Genomic DNA, 16890 nt, shown 5'->3' on the forward strand with positions numbered 1-16890 from the left:
TTGAGTGGCATCATACATATATGTGTGTTTATACGTGTGTGTATATGTGTAAGGTATGTATTCGCATGTGTATATGCATATACACATATATGTATCTATTCTGAAGCAGCAATAGAATAACATTAAGAAATATTTTTGTGCAGCAAAAATCTACATTATTATACTGGTCTAAAAGATAGTTCCTTTTGCACATTGTCTAGATTTTTTTAAAAAAATTCTAAAATACGGCTACTAGGTTACAATTTCTTCAAAATCTGACAATTGCTTCATTTGTTCAACCTGCATAGAATATCTTCTGATCAGCTTCTTTTTGTTTCTTAAATCAACTCTCTTTGGTGAATTTGGAGCTACAGGGACCATAGGTTTTAAGCCACTAGCAAGTGGTGAAGAAGGTTTACTGCTGGACCTGATATCAGGAATGGGTGGATTAGGATTCACATTTAAAGGGGGCAAAAATCCAGGCCTGGTATGAGAAATATGATCAAGTAAAAGGGTTCCAGAACCCCGTCTTTCCAACAAATTGGGGGGCCTACGACGGACTGAACCTGGGGAAGTGCTAGGCACCCCCTCAAGAGATTCCCGAGAGCCATTAAATAAAGCCAAGTGAGAGCTGTTGAGTTTTCTCCTATCTGTTGGTACTTTACCATTATCAAGGGACATGGAATTTGGTGAGTCACCACAGAGCTGTATGTCTGAGTCATAGTGACCATTTTCTAACCTTCTGAGAGAAGCTGAATCCTTGATGGTGGCTGATGATGAGGGGGTAATGCTTGAGTTATCTTGATCCGCGGGAAGTGTACTCCTTCTGGCTAGGCGCTGATGGATGGGCTGATTTTTCTCATAGGCTGCTTTCCATGGTGCTGGTGCAGAAGTGGATGGGATCTTTAAAACCTGGTCAGTGACAGTGGGGAAGAGAGTGGAGTCTTTGCCTTCAATGCTGTTATTCCTCGAGAGGGGTGCCCTTTTGGAGAAGGACAGGTCACTGATGCCTGGGATGATTTCATCATCTGCACAGATGCTTTTGGTCTCCTCCTGATGGGCAGAAGCTGCTAGCACAGATGGTGCGATCAAACCCCAGGGTTCTGACTGTAGCCTCTTCAACTGGGGCAAGCGGGCTCTTTTGAGGTTACCGACTTTTCTGGTGGGTGACAAGGCTTCATTGGGAGACTTGATAGCATGGCACCCACTTGAACGTCCTGAATGAAGGCTAAAGAAATCATCTTCCTTTTCTCTGGGTGGAGATGCCAAACCTGGTGTCTTTAATTCAATGTCAGATGGGGACATGCACAAAGCGGGTGATTGCCTGTCTTCAAACTTTGGTGAAGGTGGGATGTTAAGATACTGTTTAGTTGTTTTGGTGCCTGAAGATGATTTATCAGTAGTTATGATGATCACCTCCTTTCCTTTTGCCTTGCAGGCCTTTAGGAGATGTGTCAGAGTATCCTTGTCATCAGCATTAATGGCATAAACCAGAGCTGAAGCTCCGGAACGGTCTTCTAAACTAGGATCGGCACCATTTTCCAGTAACAAGGAAACTACCTCTCCTCCTGCTTTCCTAATGCAAGCATGGATGAGAGCAGTTTTTCCTGATTTATCCTGAATATTAGGGTCTGCCCTATTGTCTAGCAGGTATTTGACCATCTTGGACTTACTGATACTTTGTTGGTCAACATGCTTAGTGATGCATGCCACCATGAGCGCTGTTTCTCCTTTGTCATTGCTTTCATTAATGTAGGCCCCACCTTCCAGTAGGAGTCTAGTCAACCTAAGCCTTCCTAGCCATACAGCCTTTAAGAGTGAATTTCCATCTGTCCTCAGTTCTGTTGCTTCATCCATTTTACCAGATCCAGATTAATAGAATGGCAGCAACCAGACCTGATAAGATAAAAATGGGGGAGGGGGGAAAATATAAAATATAATGAAATTTTATTGTGCTATAAGAAATGACAAGTAAGATGAATGCAAAGAAGTATGGAAAAACTTATATGAACTGATACAATGGGAAATAAGTGGTGCAACTAGGTGCCTTAATGGATAGAACACCAGTCCTAGAGTCAGGCAGACCTGAGTTCAAATCCAGCCTCATATACTTACTAGCTGTGTGACCCTGTTTGCCTCAATTCCCTCATCTGTAAAATGAGCTGGAGTAGAAAATGGGAAGCCACTCAAGTATCTTTGCCAAGAAAACCCCAAATGAGGTCACAAAAAGACATGACTGAAATGACTGAACAATAACAAGGAAATAATATACATAATTGCTATAAAATGTAAATAGAAAGAACAAAAGACATGAGATAGTTGAAAATTAATGTTGCAAAAAAAATTACAGGGATAATGCTCGGTTCTAGAGAAGAAATACAAGAAGACACCTCCCCCTACTCCTTGCAGAGGTGGACAGTCCATAAGGGTGGAATATTGCACATAAGATTTACTTGATTTTCCCCCTTCTTCCTCTTTTTCTTTTTTTGTTATGAGAGATGATTCTCTAGGAGGAGGGATAAGAAGGGATGTAGGGGAAAATTTGGGGATGTAGGGGAAAATTAATGTAAACAACAGATAAAAATAAAGATTTATCTTAAAAATAGAAATGCCTAGGTTTTTTTTTCAGACATGGTTTAAAAAATCCACTTTCCATTTCCATGTAATATTCACTGCTTTTCCAGCAGATGTCACAATCCTCATCTGTTTCACACAACTCTCTGAGTAGATCTGTCAGTACAGTAAACTCTCCTTTCTTTTAGGTTGCCCCCAAATCAAAAAAAGACAAAATGTGTTTTCATTGACAAGTTTCTTAGAGGAAGGTTATCTCTCAAAATTTCTCATCAGGAGCTATCAAATCCATAAACTCTGTTTTAACTCTCTTCATGTCTCCAACAATACATAGGCTCAACGTACTCCAATCATCCTACCAATCTTGAGCCCCAAATTCTTCTTACATAAAGTGAGAGATGTGTGTCACAAGGCAAGCTTGTTAATACCTTCACTCACAGGATCGCACAGTGCTCCATCTAATTTAACACTGCATAGCATTCTATGCTTCCCATGGCCAGTTTCCTCCCTCATATTTTGCTTTAATACAACCTACACCATGGGAAGAGAGTTTGTGCCATCTCCAAGTGTTCTTGTTCTTTTGTCTGGTTCATATTATGCCCTCTTTTAATATTATCTCCTTGAGGACCATTCTTGATGTTTTTTATTATAATCAACATTCCACTTTGCCATCCCAAAGCCTCGTTTATTTATTTCATGGGAACCTAGTTTCTTTCACTTAATGCTAGCTGACCACCTATTCCAGTTTTTTTCATTAGTAGATATAGATATAGATGATACCATCAAATAATTCAATACTTAAAAGATCTATGATTTCATCCATGTGGTTATATAAAGATATAATTTACATAAAGTTATAAAAAGATATTTATATATAAACATTTTATGAAGGTTATATAAATATATTTAGATCATAATAGCTCCACAGCTTAGGAGATTGTCTTCATAATTTGCTGTAATAACAATTAAAAATAACCATTACATAGTGACCACCCTTCTAGTAATTAACCTTTTTGAACTTAGCAGTCTAATGTGATCTGTCACCAAGATCATGCTCAAAGGCTTTCCATTATGAGAGGACCTGCCCTAATTTGCAACCTTAGAGAACGAGAGGGTTAAGCAGAATGGAGGAGTACCATTAAAGAATGAAATGCACAAAAATAAGATGAAAGTAAAAGCAAAGTGAAATAACCAATAAAAATAAGTTACATTTGAATTGACACGAGTAGAGTAGAATCAGACATGGCCAAGAGATTCAGTCTATCCAGTACATGATGGTTCATGATGATTACTTTTGGAATGTCTAGGACCTGAGAATCTGAGCTTTCTAAATCTTTCAAAATTTTAACATTACCTGTGATTAACTGGAGTAAATGCATATTTTAATTGTGTCTGATTTGACTATTCATATAAAGTCCCAGTCTTGCTTCCATCAACAAAATTTATTGGTGGCATAGGGAAAATAGCACAGGCTTTGGAGTCCTCTTATTTAAAATCCAGTACTTTCTACCATACCATACTGAAGAGTCTAGTAAGAAGGTTTAAGTTCAAATATTGGCTCTTCTATTTTCTACCTTGGGATATTGGGCAAGTTATTTGATGTCTCTTAGCTTCAGTTTCCTCATCTGTAAAATGGGATTGATAATAGTATCTGCTATACCTAATTAAAGGGTTGTTCTGAAGAAAAGAGTAAAGAAAAGGTCATTCATTTATTCATTCATTCAATAAATATTTGAAATGCCTCATATATACAAAGCATTGTGTTGAGTGCTAGAAGATGGACACACAGTTTAGACAATATGCAAAACCTACCTTATCCAAATTAGAAAGGAGTAAGGCACCAATACAGATAATTATATCGTGAAGGACTACTTGGAGAAGGAAAAGGAAGTAAACAGAGGGAAAGCATTCCGGACTCTCCCATCTTTTAAAAAAAATCACTTTAACACTTTAATATCATTCCTCCATTTTACTACCAAACTCATTTTTTTTAAATCTGCATTCATTGCCTCTACTTTTCTCACTTATTTCCCAATCCCTTGCAATCTGACTTCTGACTACATCACTAAACTGAAACTTTTCTTTCCAAAGATATCACTGAGTTCTTAATTGCCAAGTCCAGAGGCCTTATCTCATTCTTAATCTTTCTTGACTAATATGCAACATTTGATAATGCTGACTACCCTTCTCTCCACGCCAACCTTCGCCCTCTCTGGGTTTCCTTGACAATTATCACTTTTGGTTCTTCTCCTACCTGTCTGGCTCTTCCTTCTCAGACTCCTTCAGTGCCTCATCTTCCATGGCCTACCCCCAATTCCTTCTTTTTTCTACCTAAATTTACTTTACCTCAATGCTCCATGACCTTATCTACTTTCAAGGATTGAATTGTCATCTCTACGAAATGGGTCCTAGATCTAAACATTTGGTGCTGTTTTCTCTTCTGTGGTTCATGCCTACCTAGAAGACATTTCCAATTGGATGTCTTGAAAGAATCACAATCTCTATATGTCCAAATCAAAACCCATTTTTTCCCCAAATAACTCATTCCTAGTCCTAAAAAGTTCCTAGTTATGTTGAAAGCATCACTTCCTTTAAGTTACCAAGGCTCACAAACTAACCTCAGTGTCTTCCTTAACTTCTCACTCTCCCTCCTTCCTCCCTTATATGATAAATTTTAAGTCTTGTTGTTTCTACCAGTATAATATCTCTCTCATCCATCCCCTTCTCTCTACTCATTTGGCCACCATACCAGTGCAATCACACATCCTCTCACCTGGACTATTACAATAGCCTCCTAATTTGTTTACCTGCCTCAACCATCTTGTTTTTCTTGTCCATTCTCTACATAAATGCCAAAATTGTACTCCTCTAAAAATACTGACATCTTTTGTTTTTACATTATTTTCAACTAATAATCTTTTAATTGGCCTGCCTCCCTCAAGGCTTTTCCCAACTACAATCCATCTTCCATCCAGGTGCCAAAGTGATTTTCCTAAAATGTAAATCTGACTATGTCATCTGTCTATGCAATAAGCTCTAGTGACTCTTTATCACCTCCAGGATCAAATATAAAGCCTTTTGGTTCAGCATTTAAAGCTCTTCACAACCTAGATACTTCCTACTTTTTCAGTCTTCTTACATTTTACTTCCTTCCAAACACATTAAAATCCAATCATGCTAGCCTGTCCTCAAACATGACACTCTACCTCCCATTTCTTGGTTTTGCACTGACTATACTCTATACTTGGAATGCTCTCTCCCCAATTCTGACTCCCAGAATCCTTGGCTTTCTTTAAGATTCATCTCACATATCACGTCTACCATGAGACCTTTCCTGGTCTTCCCCCCCACCAGCTGCTAGTCATCCCCTTTAATGTCATCTTCCATCTACTCTTAATTCATCTAGTACATTCTCACTTATATATTTTGTCTCCTTCATTAGAATGTGGGCCCCTTAAGGAACGCGACTCTTTTTGCTTTTTGTTTCAATCCCCAGTGCTTATCGCGGTGCCTGGTACATCGTAAATGATTGTTAATTGATAGCTTGATTCGTTCTTGAATATATTTTTCCCTTTCTTCTCTTCAATAAGCCATCCCATGATGGCCCATCCCTAAAGCATAGATTTGACCATGTTATTTCCCTGTTCAAAACACTCCCTCCTTCCCTATTAACCCTTGCATAAAATACAAATGCCTCTGTTTTATATTCAAACCCTTAACAATCTGGATTTAGCCTACATTTCTATGTGTACATATACATGTTCATACATACCTATATGTATGTATGTATGTATATATGTGCATATAACACACACACACACACTTACACGTGTGTGTTACTTCTTGTCATACACTCTGTGGTCTATGTCCTATTTTCTATTCCTCAAAGATGATATTCCATCACTTGTCTCCATGACTTTGTATAAGCTGTCCCTTATACCAGAAATTCATTCTGTCCACACTTCTGCATCTCATACTTCTTACTTTTTACTTCAAAGCTCAGCTCCAGCACTACATCCCTCATGAGATCTGTCCTGATTATTTCAATGACTAGACCAAAGCTCATGTAAAAACAATCAATGGTTACAATGGACTGAATGTCGTTATGTGTCATCAGGGAAAGATGGCAGTCGGGAAAGTCCCATACTCTTAAGGCTGCATTGCCCAATGGTGTCCAGAATGAGGAAGGTAGGAAGGTTATAGTAGAACTGTGCATCTTTTTCCCTGGTCAGACCCCATCTGAAGTTTTGTACTCAGTTCTCAACATTGAATTTTTAAGGAGAATTTCCAGAGGAAAGCAATCAGCATGGAGAAAGGCCTCATGATCACGGAACAGAAGAATAAGTAGAAGGAACTATGGAGGTGTAACCTGGCAAAGAAAGAACTGAATATTTGTCTTCAAGTACTTGGAGAACTTCTGTTTAGAAAAGGGATTAGACTTCTGTTTGGCCACAGAGGAGAGAATTAGGAGTAGCTGGTAAAGGATGCAGAGGAAAATGTCACTTTAAGTTAAAGAGAAAAAAAAAAAATATATATATATATATATATATATACACACATATACATCCATGCATCCTTATATGTGTGTATATATATACACAGACACATATTATATGCATATACATATACATACATAAACATGTATGTACACATATGTATATACATATATATGTAGATCTATCCAGAACTAGAATGACTGTGGGTAAAACAAAAAAAAAAATTCATGTGAGATTTTTGGGTGAAGATTGGGTGACTACTTATTAGAAATATTTTGGAGGGTATTGTCAGATCACTGTGGGTTGGACTAGATGGTCTCCGAGGTCCTTTCCAACTTTGAGATTTTATAATTCAATAAATTCTACAAACACAGTTTTTTGTTTTTGTTTTAGCAGAGTGGCGAAATGAGCAAATCTTCGCATGTAAGGCTTTCTGGCAGGACTTTAAGGCTAGGGCAGAAACAGTATGGAGGAAGTCCAGTCGTATTAACATTATGGTCACAGGAAATGAAGGCCTATAGCAAAGTGGGGGAAGTGGGAAGAGAAAGCAGCTGATGGCTATTAGAGTCACTGCAGAAAGGAATCGGCAGTACTTGTTACCTGATCAGATTTGAAAGGTGAGGCTGAGGAAAGAGACTAAAATAACTCCTGAGTTCAGACATGGAAAACCAGGGCTGTGGTGGTACTACAGACATAAATAGAGAAGTCAGAAGGAGAAGTAGGTTCAGGGCAAAAGATAATAAGCTATTAGTCTCACTATTCATTCTGCACCATTATCATCAGATTCTAATCTATCTCAGAGTTGTTGGATTTGCCCCTATGTTTCCATTAAATTTGTTCAATTTGCCTTTGATTGTTTCCTAACCAGGAAAAATTTCTGCTGGTGGGTGCTAGAGGCTGCTTCTTGTGATCATAAGTAAATACATTCACCAATGGTTTAGGTTTTTGTTTTCGTTTGTTTGTTTTGCTAACTTCTTGACAATTCTAGGTTTAAATACTTTCCCAAAGAAATTTGATGAATCTATCTGCATTAGAGCACTTTGAAATTATATTTTGAAGGGGACAATATTTCTGTAAAAAAAAATAGTTACATCTTAGGAAAACATGGGAGCATCCCAGGCCTAAAGTATTTTATTCTTCATACTGTGGTATGTGAATTCCTTATCCAGTTACTACAGTTAGGAAAGGAGGTAGGTAGGGAAGGATGCCATTCTGCTAAATATCTGTAAACTCAGGATCTCTATTTAGTCTACAGCTTCTGAAACAATACTCTCTACAATCCATGAGTCATTTTGCAGCCTGCCCATATTTGTTTCCTTACTATGTCCTTCCTAATTGAAATGCCTTAATTGATTAAAATGGGGAAACTTGGCTTGTGTGTACAGAATCAAATCCTTATCACACTGACATCAGTTCAGGCAAAATTTTTCTTGTATGATGTTATTACCTGTTGGTTTTATTGCATTCATTTTGTGATTTTCTTTCAGTGACTATTCACTTGGAAACACAGCACTCTTTCTCCTATAGTCATGTTCATTATTATCTTTGAGGCCACCTGCCTATCTTCCCACTCTTTTCTGCTTCCAATTTAAACTGCTTATCCATACTTTCAAGGCTCTCCTTTGCTCTGATCTGCCTTTTTCATCTTTTGTCTTTGTCTTCTCTTTTGGATTCTGACAATCTCCTGTTCCCTGACCTGTGCATGACTTCCTATCCTAACTCTATTGCATAATAAAAATTTGGAATACACACAATATGATAAATGATCCCTTTTTGCTAAGGTATAGTCTCTCTATTAAATATATAATTTAGAGGTTCTCTTACTCATTAGCTCTTCAATTTTTTTTGTGGCAGCCCCAGACACAATTAGTACTGAAAAAAGTTCAGCTGACTGGTCTGACTTCTTCAAAGTTTCCACATTTTCTAATTCCCCTAATACTGTAGGGACCACATGGAAATATTCATAATTGTACCTACTTATATCTGGAAACAGCCATTATGTTAAGAAAACATTCTTTATTGACATACTAGAAGCCTAAGGAAAAAGACAGATATTACCCCTCCCTATCTAATCATCCCTTATTCAAGATTCCTCTTTGACATGAAACCTATTACTTCATCATTCCCAAAAGTGACTGGAGCAAACTCTGTGTGCTGCTTAAAGTTGTGAGATGTTCAGCAATACCTTATTCATATTTATGTAAGAATGTATTAGGGCTAACAGGAATCATTGTCCCGAAGAGAAGATAAATTTGTTATAGTTTTGCTCCACCTCTAAAAAGGGATATTCATGCTTTCTCCATATTTGAATAACTTCAATTATAGACTGAAAGGGCAAAAACCAGGTATAAGTCAAATGCCCAATTGAATGAATCAAAATCAACCATCTTCAAGATGGCGGCTGGTAAGCACGGACTAGAGTGAGCTCCGTACCCGAGTCCCTCCAAAAACCTATAAAAATGGCTCTGAACCAATTCTAGAACGGCAGAACCCACAGAACAGCGGAGGGAAGCAGGGCTCCAGCCCAGGACAGCCCGGATGGTCTCTGGGTGAGCTCTATTCCACACGGAGCTGGGAGCTGGGAGCTGGGAACGGAGTGGAGCAGAGCCCAGCCTGAGCGGCGTGGATGATCCAGACCAGAGGCCGGGCGGAGGGGGCCCTAGCGCCCTGAATACGTGAGCAGTTACCAGACCCCTCGACCCACAAACACCAAAGACTGCGGAGAAGGTTAGTGGGAAAAGCTGCGGGAGTGGAAGGAGTTCGCGGTTCGGCTTCCAGCCCCGGGGGCAGCGGAGGTGGGGCAGCTACAGCTGTTGTTACTTCCGGCTCCAGGCCCACCTGGTGGGGGGAATTAAGTGGCGGATCACAGCAGGGGTGCACAGCCTGCCGAAGATCTGAGCCCAGTCTGGACTGGGGGTCCTTGGGGAAGGAGGAGTGCGGCTCTGACAGAGCTGGCACCTCCCCCCCAAACGTAGAACATAGAACTCTGTAATCTACAAGCAGTCATACCCCACTGAAAAACTCAAGGGTCAAGTTAGTTGGTTGGGAATATGGCCAGGACGCGAAAACGCGCCCAGATTCAGTCTCAGACTTTGGATTCTTTCTTTGGTGACAAAGAAGACCAAAACATACAGCCTAAAGAAGACAGCAAAGTCATAGAGCCTACAACCAAAGCCTCCAAGAAAAACATGAACTGGCCCCAGACCATAGAAGAACTCAAAAAGGATTTGGAAAAGCAAGTTAGAGAAGTAGAGGAAAAATTGGGAAGAGAAATAAGAAGGATGCGAGAAAGCCATGAAAAACAAATCAATGACTTGCTAAAGGAGACCCAAAAAAATACTGAAAAATACACTGAAGAAAACAACACCTTACAAAATAGACTAACTCAAATGGCAAAAGAGCTCCAAAAAGCCAATGAGGAGAAGAATGCCTTGAAAGGCAGAATTAGCCAAATGGAAAAGGAGGTCCAAAAGACCACTGAAGAAAATACTACTTTAAAAATTAGATTGGAGCAAGTGGAAGCTAGTGACTTTATGAGAAATCAGGATATTATAAAACAGAACCAGAGGAATGAAAAAATGGAAGACAATGTGAAATATCTCCTTGGAAAAACCACTGACCTGGAAAATAGATCCAGGAGAGATAATTTAAAAATTATTGGACTACCTGAAAGCCATGATCAAAAAAAGAGCCTAGATACCATCTTTCAGGAAATTATCAAGGAGAACTGCCCTGATATTCTAGAGCCACAGGGCAAAATAAAAATTGAAAGAATCCATCGATCGCCTCCGCAAATACATCCCAAAAAGAAATCTCCTAGGAATATTGTCACCAAATTCCAGAGCTCCCAGATCAAGGAGAAAATACTGCAAGCAGCCAGAAAGAAACAATTTGAATATTGTGGAAACCCAATCAGAATAACCCAAGACCTGGCAGCTTCTACATTAAGAGATCGAAGGGCTTGGAATGTGATATTCCGGAGGTCAATGGAGCTAGGATTAAAACCTAGAATCACCTACCCAGCAAAACTGAGTATCATGTTCCAAGGCAAAATATGGACTTTCAATAAAATGGAGGACTTTCAAGCTTTCTCAGTGAAAAGACCAGAACTGAATAGAAAATTTGACTTTCAAACACAAGAATCAAGAGAAGCATGAAAAGGTAATCAAGAAACGGAAATTGCAAGGGACTTACTAAAGTTGAACTGTTTTGTTTACATTCCTACATGGAAAGATGATGAGTATGATTCATGAGACCTCAGTATTAGGGTAGTTGAAGGGAATATGCATATATATATATGCATATATATATGTTTATGTATATATATAAGTGAATGTGTATGTATGCATGTATCTATGTGTATATGTATGTATGTGTATGTATGTGTATATATATATATATGTAAAAGAAAGAGAGCAGACACAGGGTGAGTTGAGGATGAAGGGAAGATAGCTAAAAGAAATAAAATGAAATTAAGGGATGAGAGAGTAACTTACTGAGAGAGGGAGATAGGGAGAGATAGAATGGGGTGGATTATCTCCCATAAAGGTGGCAAGAGGAAGCAGTTCTAGGAGAGGAGGGGAGTGGGCAGGTGAGGGGGGAATGAGTGAACCTTGCTCTCATCAGATTTGGCCTGAGGGGGAATACCATACATACTCAGTTGGGTATCTTACCCCACAGGAAAGAAGAGGGAGGAAGATAAAAAAAAAAAATAAAAGGCAGGGGGATGATGGAGTGGAGGGCAGATGGGGGTGGAGGTAATCAAAACAAACACTTTGGAAAGGGGACAGGGTCAAGGAAGAAAATTCAATAAAGCGGGATGGGTTGGGAAGGAGCAAAATGTAGTTAGCCTTTCACAACATGAATATTGTGGAAGGGGTATACATAATAATACATGTGTGGCCTAGGTTGAATTGCTCGACTTCTTAGGGAGGGTGGGTGGGAAGGGAAGAGGGAAGGGAATTTGGAACTCAAAGTTTTAAAATCAGATGTTCAAAAACAAAAAAACTTTTTGTATGCAACTAAAAAATAAGATACACAGGCAATGGGGCATAGAAATTTATCTTGCCCTACAAGAAAGGAAGGGAAAAGGGGATGAGAGGGGAGGGGTGTGATAGAGGGGAGGGCTGACTGGGGAACAGGGCAACCAGAATATACGCCATCTTGGAGTGGGGGGGGAGGGCAGAAATGGGGAGAAAATTTGTAATCCAAACTGTTGTGAAAATCAATGCTGAAAACCAAATATGTTAAATAAATAAATAAATAAAAAAATCAACCATCTTAAGTTGTCACATTTTTTCTTTTACAATTTCATGGTATCCCTTGAAAACTGAGTGTCAACAAGGTGTAGAGGCAAGAGCCATGGTGTCAGTAGAATCTGAATTCAAATCCTAGTCATGAAGCCCTTGACAAGTCACTTAATCTCTCTATGCCTCAGTTTCCTCATCTGTAAAATTGAGATAATATTAAGATTTACCTAATGGAGCATGAGCATTCTATGAGATAATATATGTATAGCTTTTTGCAAATTTTGAATCATTAAATAAATGCTAGCTGTATAACTAAACTGGTGATACCCAGAAATATCTAAAAACCAGTGCTGGTGATTATTATCCTAGCTAGGATATAGAAATTTAGATCTAAAAGGGACCCTTAGGAGTCATTTAGACCATCACCGTCATTTGAGGAAACTAAGGCCAAAAGAGGTGAAGTGACTTCCACATAGCTAGTTAGTAACTGAGAACTTAATTACTTCCTAAAATATTTCATATTATACCATCTACATTAGAAGAACTACTCAATTAAAATTTTCTGAGTTCCATATTCAAATGATCTGACTTGGCAAACCAGTTCCTTTCTAGCCCCATTCAACATTGTAAAGTAGCCAGATTACCTTTGGTGCTAACCCAAACCCCTTCTCCAGCTCTGATTCTTACATCTCCACTACCCCCTTACAAGTCCCTACCCTGCGTTCTATTCCTAAGTGCCCTGCTGCTCATCAAAATGTTCCCCATTATTATGTTAGCTTATAAAGGAATGGAATGCAATAGAATAGAATTAAAAAAAACATTTATTAGATGCTTACTATGTGCCAAGCACTGTGCTAAGATCTGTAACTTTAAATAGAACAAACAGTCATTGCTCTCAAGGAGCTCACATTCTAATCAGAGAAGATAATATCCCTCCCAAGAATAATGGCATTTTAATTGCAGCATGTGAAGACTAGAAAGCCTTCAGTAACCAAAGGAATGAATTCTGAATAGTGGAAAGGAACAGGAAGTTAGGGACATCCCTTTAAAACAAGAAGAACATGTGTTGTCTATTCTCCTCAAATTATTTATATACTTGTTCTTATTTTATTATGGTATTCATTTATATACTGGCCTAGACCACATGATGTAGCATTGGACAGTCTGAGTTCTGGTCCTGGCTGTTCCATTTTAATCGCTGTGTGACCTTGGGCAAATCATTATCACAGAGGGTTACTGATAGGATTAAAGGAGATACAATGGGAAAATAGAATAATAACTAGCATATATACAATATTTTAAGGTTTGCCAAGTGCTTTACAAGTATTATTTTATCTGCACAAAAACGCTGGAAGGTAGATGCTATTATTATCCCCATTTTACTAATTAAGAAGCTGTGGAGTATTAAATTATTTGCCTATATTCTTACAGATAGTAAGTTTCTGAGGCTGGATTCAAACTCAGGGCTTCCTGACTCCAGGTCCAACATTCTGTCCACTGCACTACCTAAATGCCTCAAAAAATGCTTTGGAAATCATAAAGTACTAAGTTTACCAGCTCTGCCACTGAATAGGTCTGTGACTTTGGCTAAATCATTTCATGTCTCTGGGCCCCAATTTCTTTCTCTCTAAAGTTAGGAAACTTATCTACATATTCTTTAAATTTCCTTCCAGTTCTAATATTCTTTTAGTTTATGTAAGTTTAATTTTTATATAACTTTCCTTACCTCTAAGTAGACTAGACACATTAGAAATTCAGTCTTTCACTTTACCATTCCCCATAGTGTGATTTTTTTAAGCTATAGTTGTGTCATCTTAAACTTCTTTGATTAGTACCTTGGTAGAATTTCAAGAGACTTATATAATGAGTTTTTGTTTCTTTTTCTGTTAACTTCACTGTAGAGAGAAACAATAGAAATTAGGAAGAGGACACCAACTGCCCAGAGTTGAAGATTTTCATAAGTATTTCATCGTTGACTATTTTCAGGATCCTTAGACCAGATATGCCAAACACAGGGCCAGCAGGCAACCCACCAGAACCATATTAAAATGTAATTGGGAAATATTGAACCAAATAAATAAGAACACTATAGAGTAGGAATAATGTTAATGTGGTTTGCCATGTCAATATGCTACCTGCAGGGATCTTTTCATATGGTTTAATCACCACCATTTTTATTTGAGTTTGACACCATTGTCCTATAGAACTGAAAGGCCATAAGCATAAGTCTTATTATCTTTATTTAATTTTTTAAAAATCTGAATCCTGAAATACATAACTCAAACTAATGAGCATTGCAATAATATTATCCTTTTCTGTCAATCTTGTGTGATATAATGGAATGGCTACTGGACTGTGAGGCATGATACTTATGTTTAGATCTTGTCTTGTAGCTGGCCAGCTACAACATAGATCTAGGCAATTCACATCATCTTTTTACATGTGTAATAATAATGGATGGCTAGACTAAATGACCTCCATATTCCCTCAATTTAGAGGTCTATGATCTTATATGAATGCCTACATGTGCATTTGATAGCACTTTAAGGTTTGAAATACTTTATGTATTATCTCATTTGGTAATTACAACAACCGTGCTAGGCAGGTGATATTATCATCCCCAATTTAAAGGTGAGGAACAGAAAAAAAAGAGGTTGGACTTGCTCAGGATCACACATCTAGTAAGTGTCTGAAGCAGGATTTGAGCTCAGATCTTCTACAAGTCCAGCATTCTATCCACTGAAATACCAACTATTCCTCCTTACTCCATTTGATACCAGGGCAACTCTGTGCGATAGTCAAGACAGGCATTTTCATCCTCAATGAGAAAACTGACTCAGAAAACAGAAATTCAATTCGCTATTTGAAATGACTTTGAATTTAACTTTTCTGAGGTTTAGTATTCTTATCTGTCAAAAAAGGAGAATATTTTCTCTTCCCCTCACAAGGTTGTAATAAGTTTGCTCTTATTAATGTGAAAACATTTCCATAAGCTAAAAAGCTACATGCTTATGTAAGATAATAAAATAGGACCATAGATCAGGAAATGAAAGAGACCTCAGAGACCATTTTGTCTATCCGCTTCATCTTACATATGAGAAAACTGAGGTTCATGGAGGTTATGACTGGCTCAAGATTACACAGAAAGTAATCATCAATGGTGGATTTTGAACCCAGGTCCTCTCACTCTAGGTCCAGTATTCCTTCCATAGTACCATGTATACACATATGCACATACCTAAGCAATTAGTAATTACAATTATATGTACCTATGGATAACTATAAATGATTACACTACAGTCTTGTTGTCCTTGGGCTCTATGTCAAATAAGGTTTAAACTGAATTGCTTAAATTGAATTATAAACTATGGAGTTTTCCTTATTGGTGAAACTTCAGTGTTTTGTCATTAACATAATTCTTTACTGTAAAACCTAAACAAAATTATGTAGGAAACCCTGAGATTATTTTTTATACCATAGATCTGCAGATAGGAAAATAATTGTTTTGTTTGGAGTTTTAATATGTATAAACCATCACAAATTCATGGAATCCATCATTAAATAATCAAACTATGAAGCCAGTCTCTAAAATAGGTCTGCCAGGAAGTATGATTTTATTAATACGTCTCACCAAAAAGTAGGAATCCAAATCAGAGTAAAAGCTGGGCAGAGTGGTATTAGATTTAACTATCATAGGAAATTACCTTAATGAATTTCATATCTGGTGCTGGGCAAACAACATTATCCCAGAGGATGCAACATGGCAACTTTTTTCCCTTGTTTTTCCACTTCCTTCTATGTGATCTGAGAGTGGTTGCTCCTTTTAGTACTCCAACTTTCTGAGTTTGTCATTGGCAGTAGATTCTTCATTTTTCATAATAAATATACTATATAAAAAGGAAACATATTAGATAAGACAAAACCCTCATCATTACTGAATTCCTGTCTTCAGTTCTTCAACTTGCCTTCTGTGCATTTCACATTACCATGAGTAAAGAAGAGGAAAGAATGGAAACCATTTGTGAGGAGAAGTATGTCATAGTGATTGGAGCTCTGGACCATGGGACTGAATCTGATGAATTCTCATGCCAGAGATTTCTATGTGAGCTTGATAAAGTCCTTCCCCTTTACTGCTCACAGCTACAAACCTAGAAACCTCATTCATAGGGTTATGATAAGAAGGAGCAAGTAAGTCATTGGTTTAAATAAAACTTAGGTTGGAAGCTGAATACTGGGATTGAGAAGGCATTTTCTATTTAGCTTTTACAAACTTTTGTGCAGCCCTAAAGTTACATTGATCTGTCATGAGGATAGCAAAGCAATTCACATAATAATAATAATAATAATAATAATAATAATATATCACATGTGCCAACACATGTGGATACAATCAGCAGAAGAAGTATATATTAAGATGATATCACAGTGGGTCAGAAGGTCTCTCAGTCCTTTAAGATACCAAGAGTCACATAGATGCCACTTCAAATGAGGATAAGAATATATTTACATTTGGAAAAGTCCCCCCTAGAATTTTGAAAGAAATTAATTCATGCAAATCATCATTATTTTCACTGAGTAGGATAATAACATATTTC

At 37.9% G+C, this 16890-nt stretch overlaps 1 protein-coding gene across 1 annotated transcript; it reads right to left on the reverse strand.

The window, feature by feature from the left end:
• Positions 1-205: 205 nt before the first annotated feature.
• On the reverse strand, positions 206-16156 carry ANKRD34C (ankyrin repeat domain 34C). The gene is made up of 2 exons (XM_036736237.1): positions 16000-16156; positions 206-1875 (listed from the first exon to the last, which is right to left on the reverse strand). Exon 2 carries the CDS (start codon positions 1834-1836, stop codon positions 232-234), a length of 1605 nt encoding a protein of 534 aa, XP_036592132.1. The 5' UTR covers positions 1837-1875; positions 16000-16156; the 3' UTR covers positions 206-231.
• Positions 16157-16890: the final 734 nt, after the last annotated feature.

Source organism: Trichosurus vulpecula, chromosome 8, assembly GCF_011100635.1.
Source record: "Trichosurus vulpecula isolate mTriVul1 chromosome 8, mTriVul1.pri, whole genome shotgun sequence".
NCBI lineage: Eukaryota > Metazoa > Chordata > Mammalia > Diprotodontia > Phalangeridae > Trichosurus > Trichosurus vulpecula.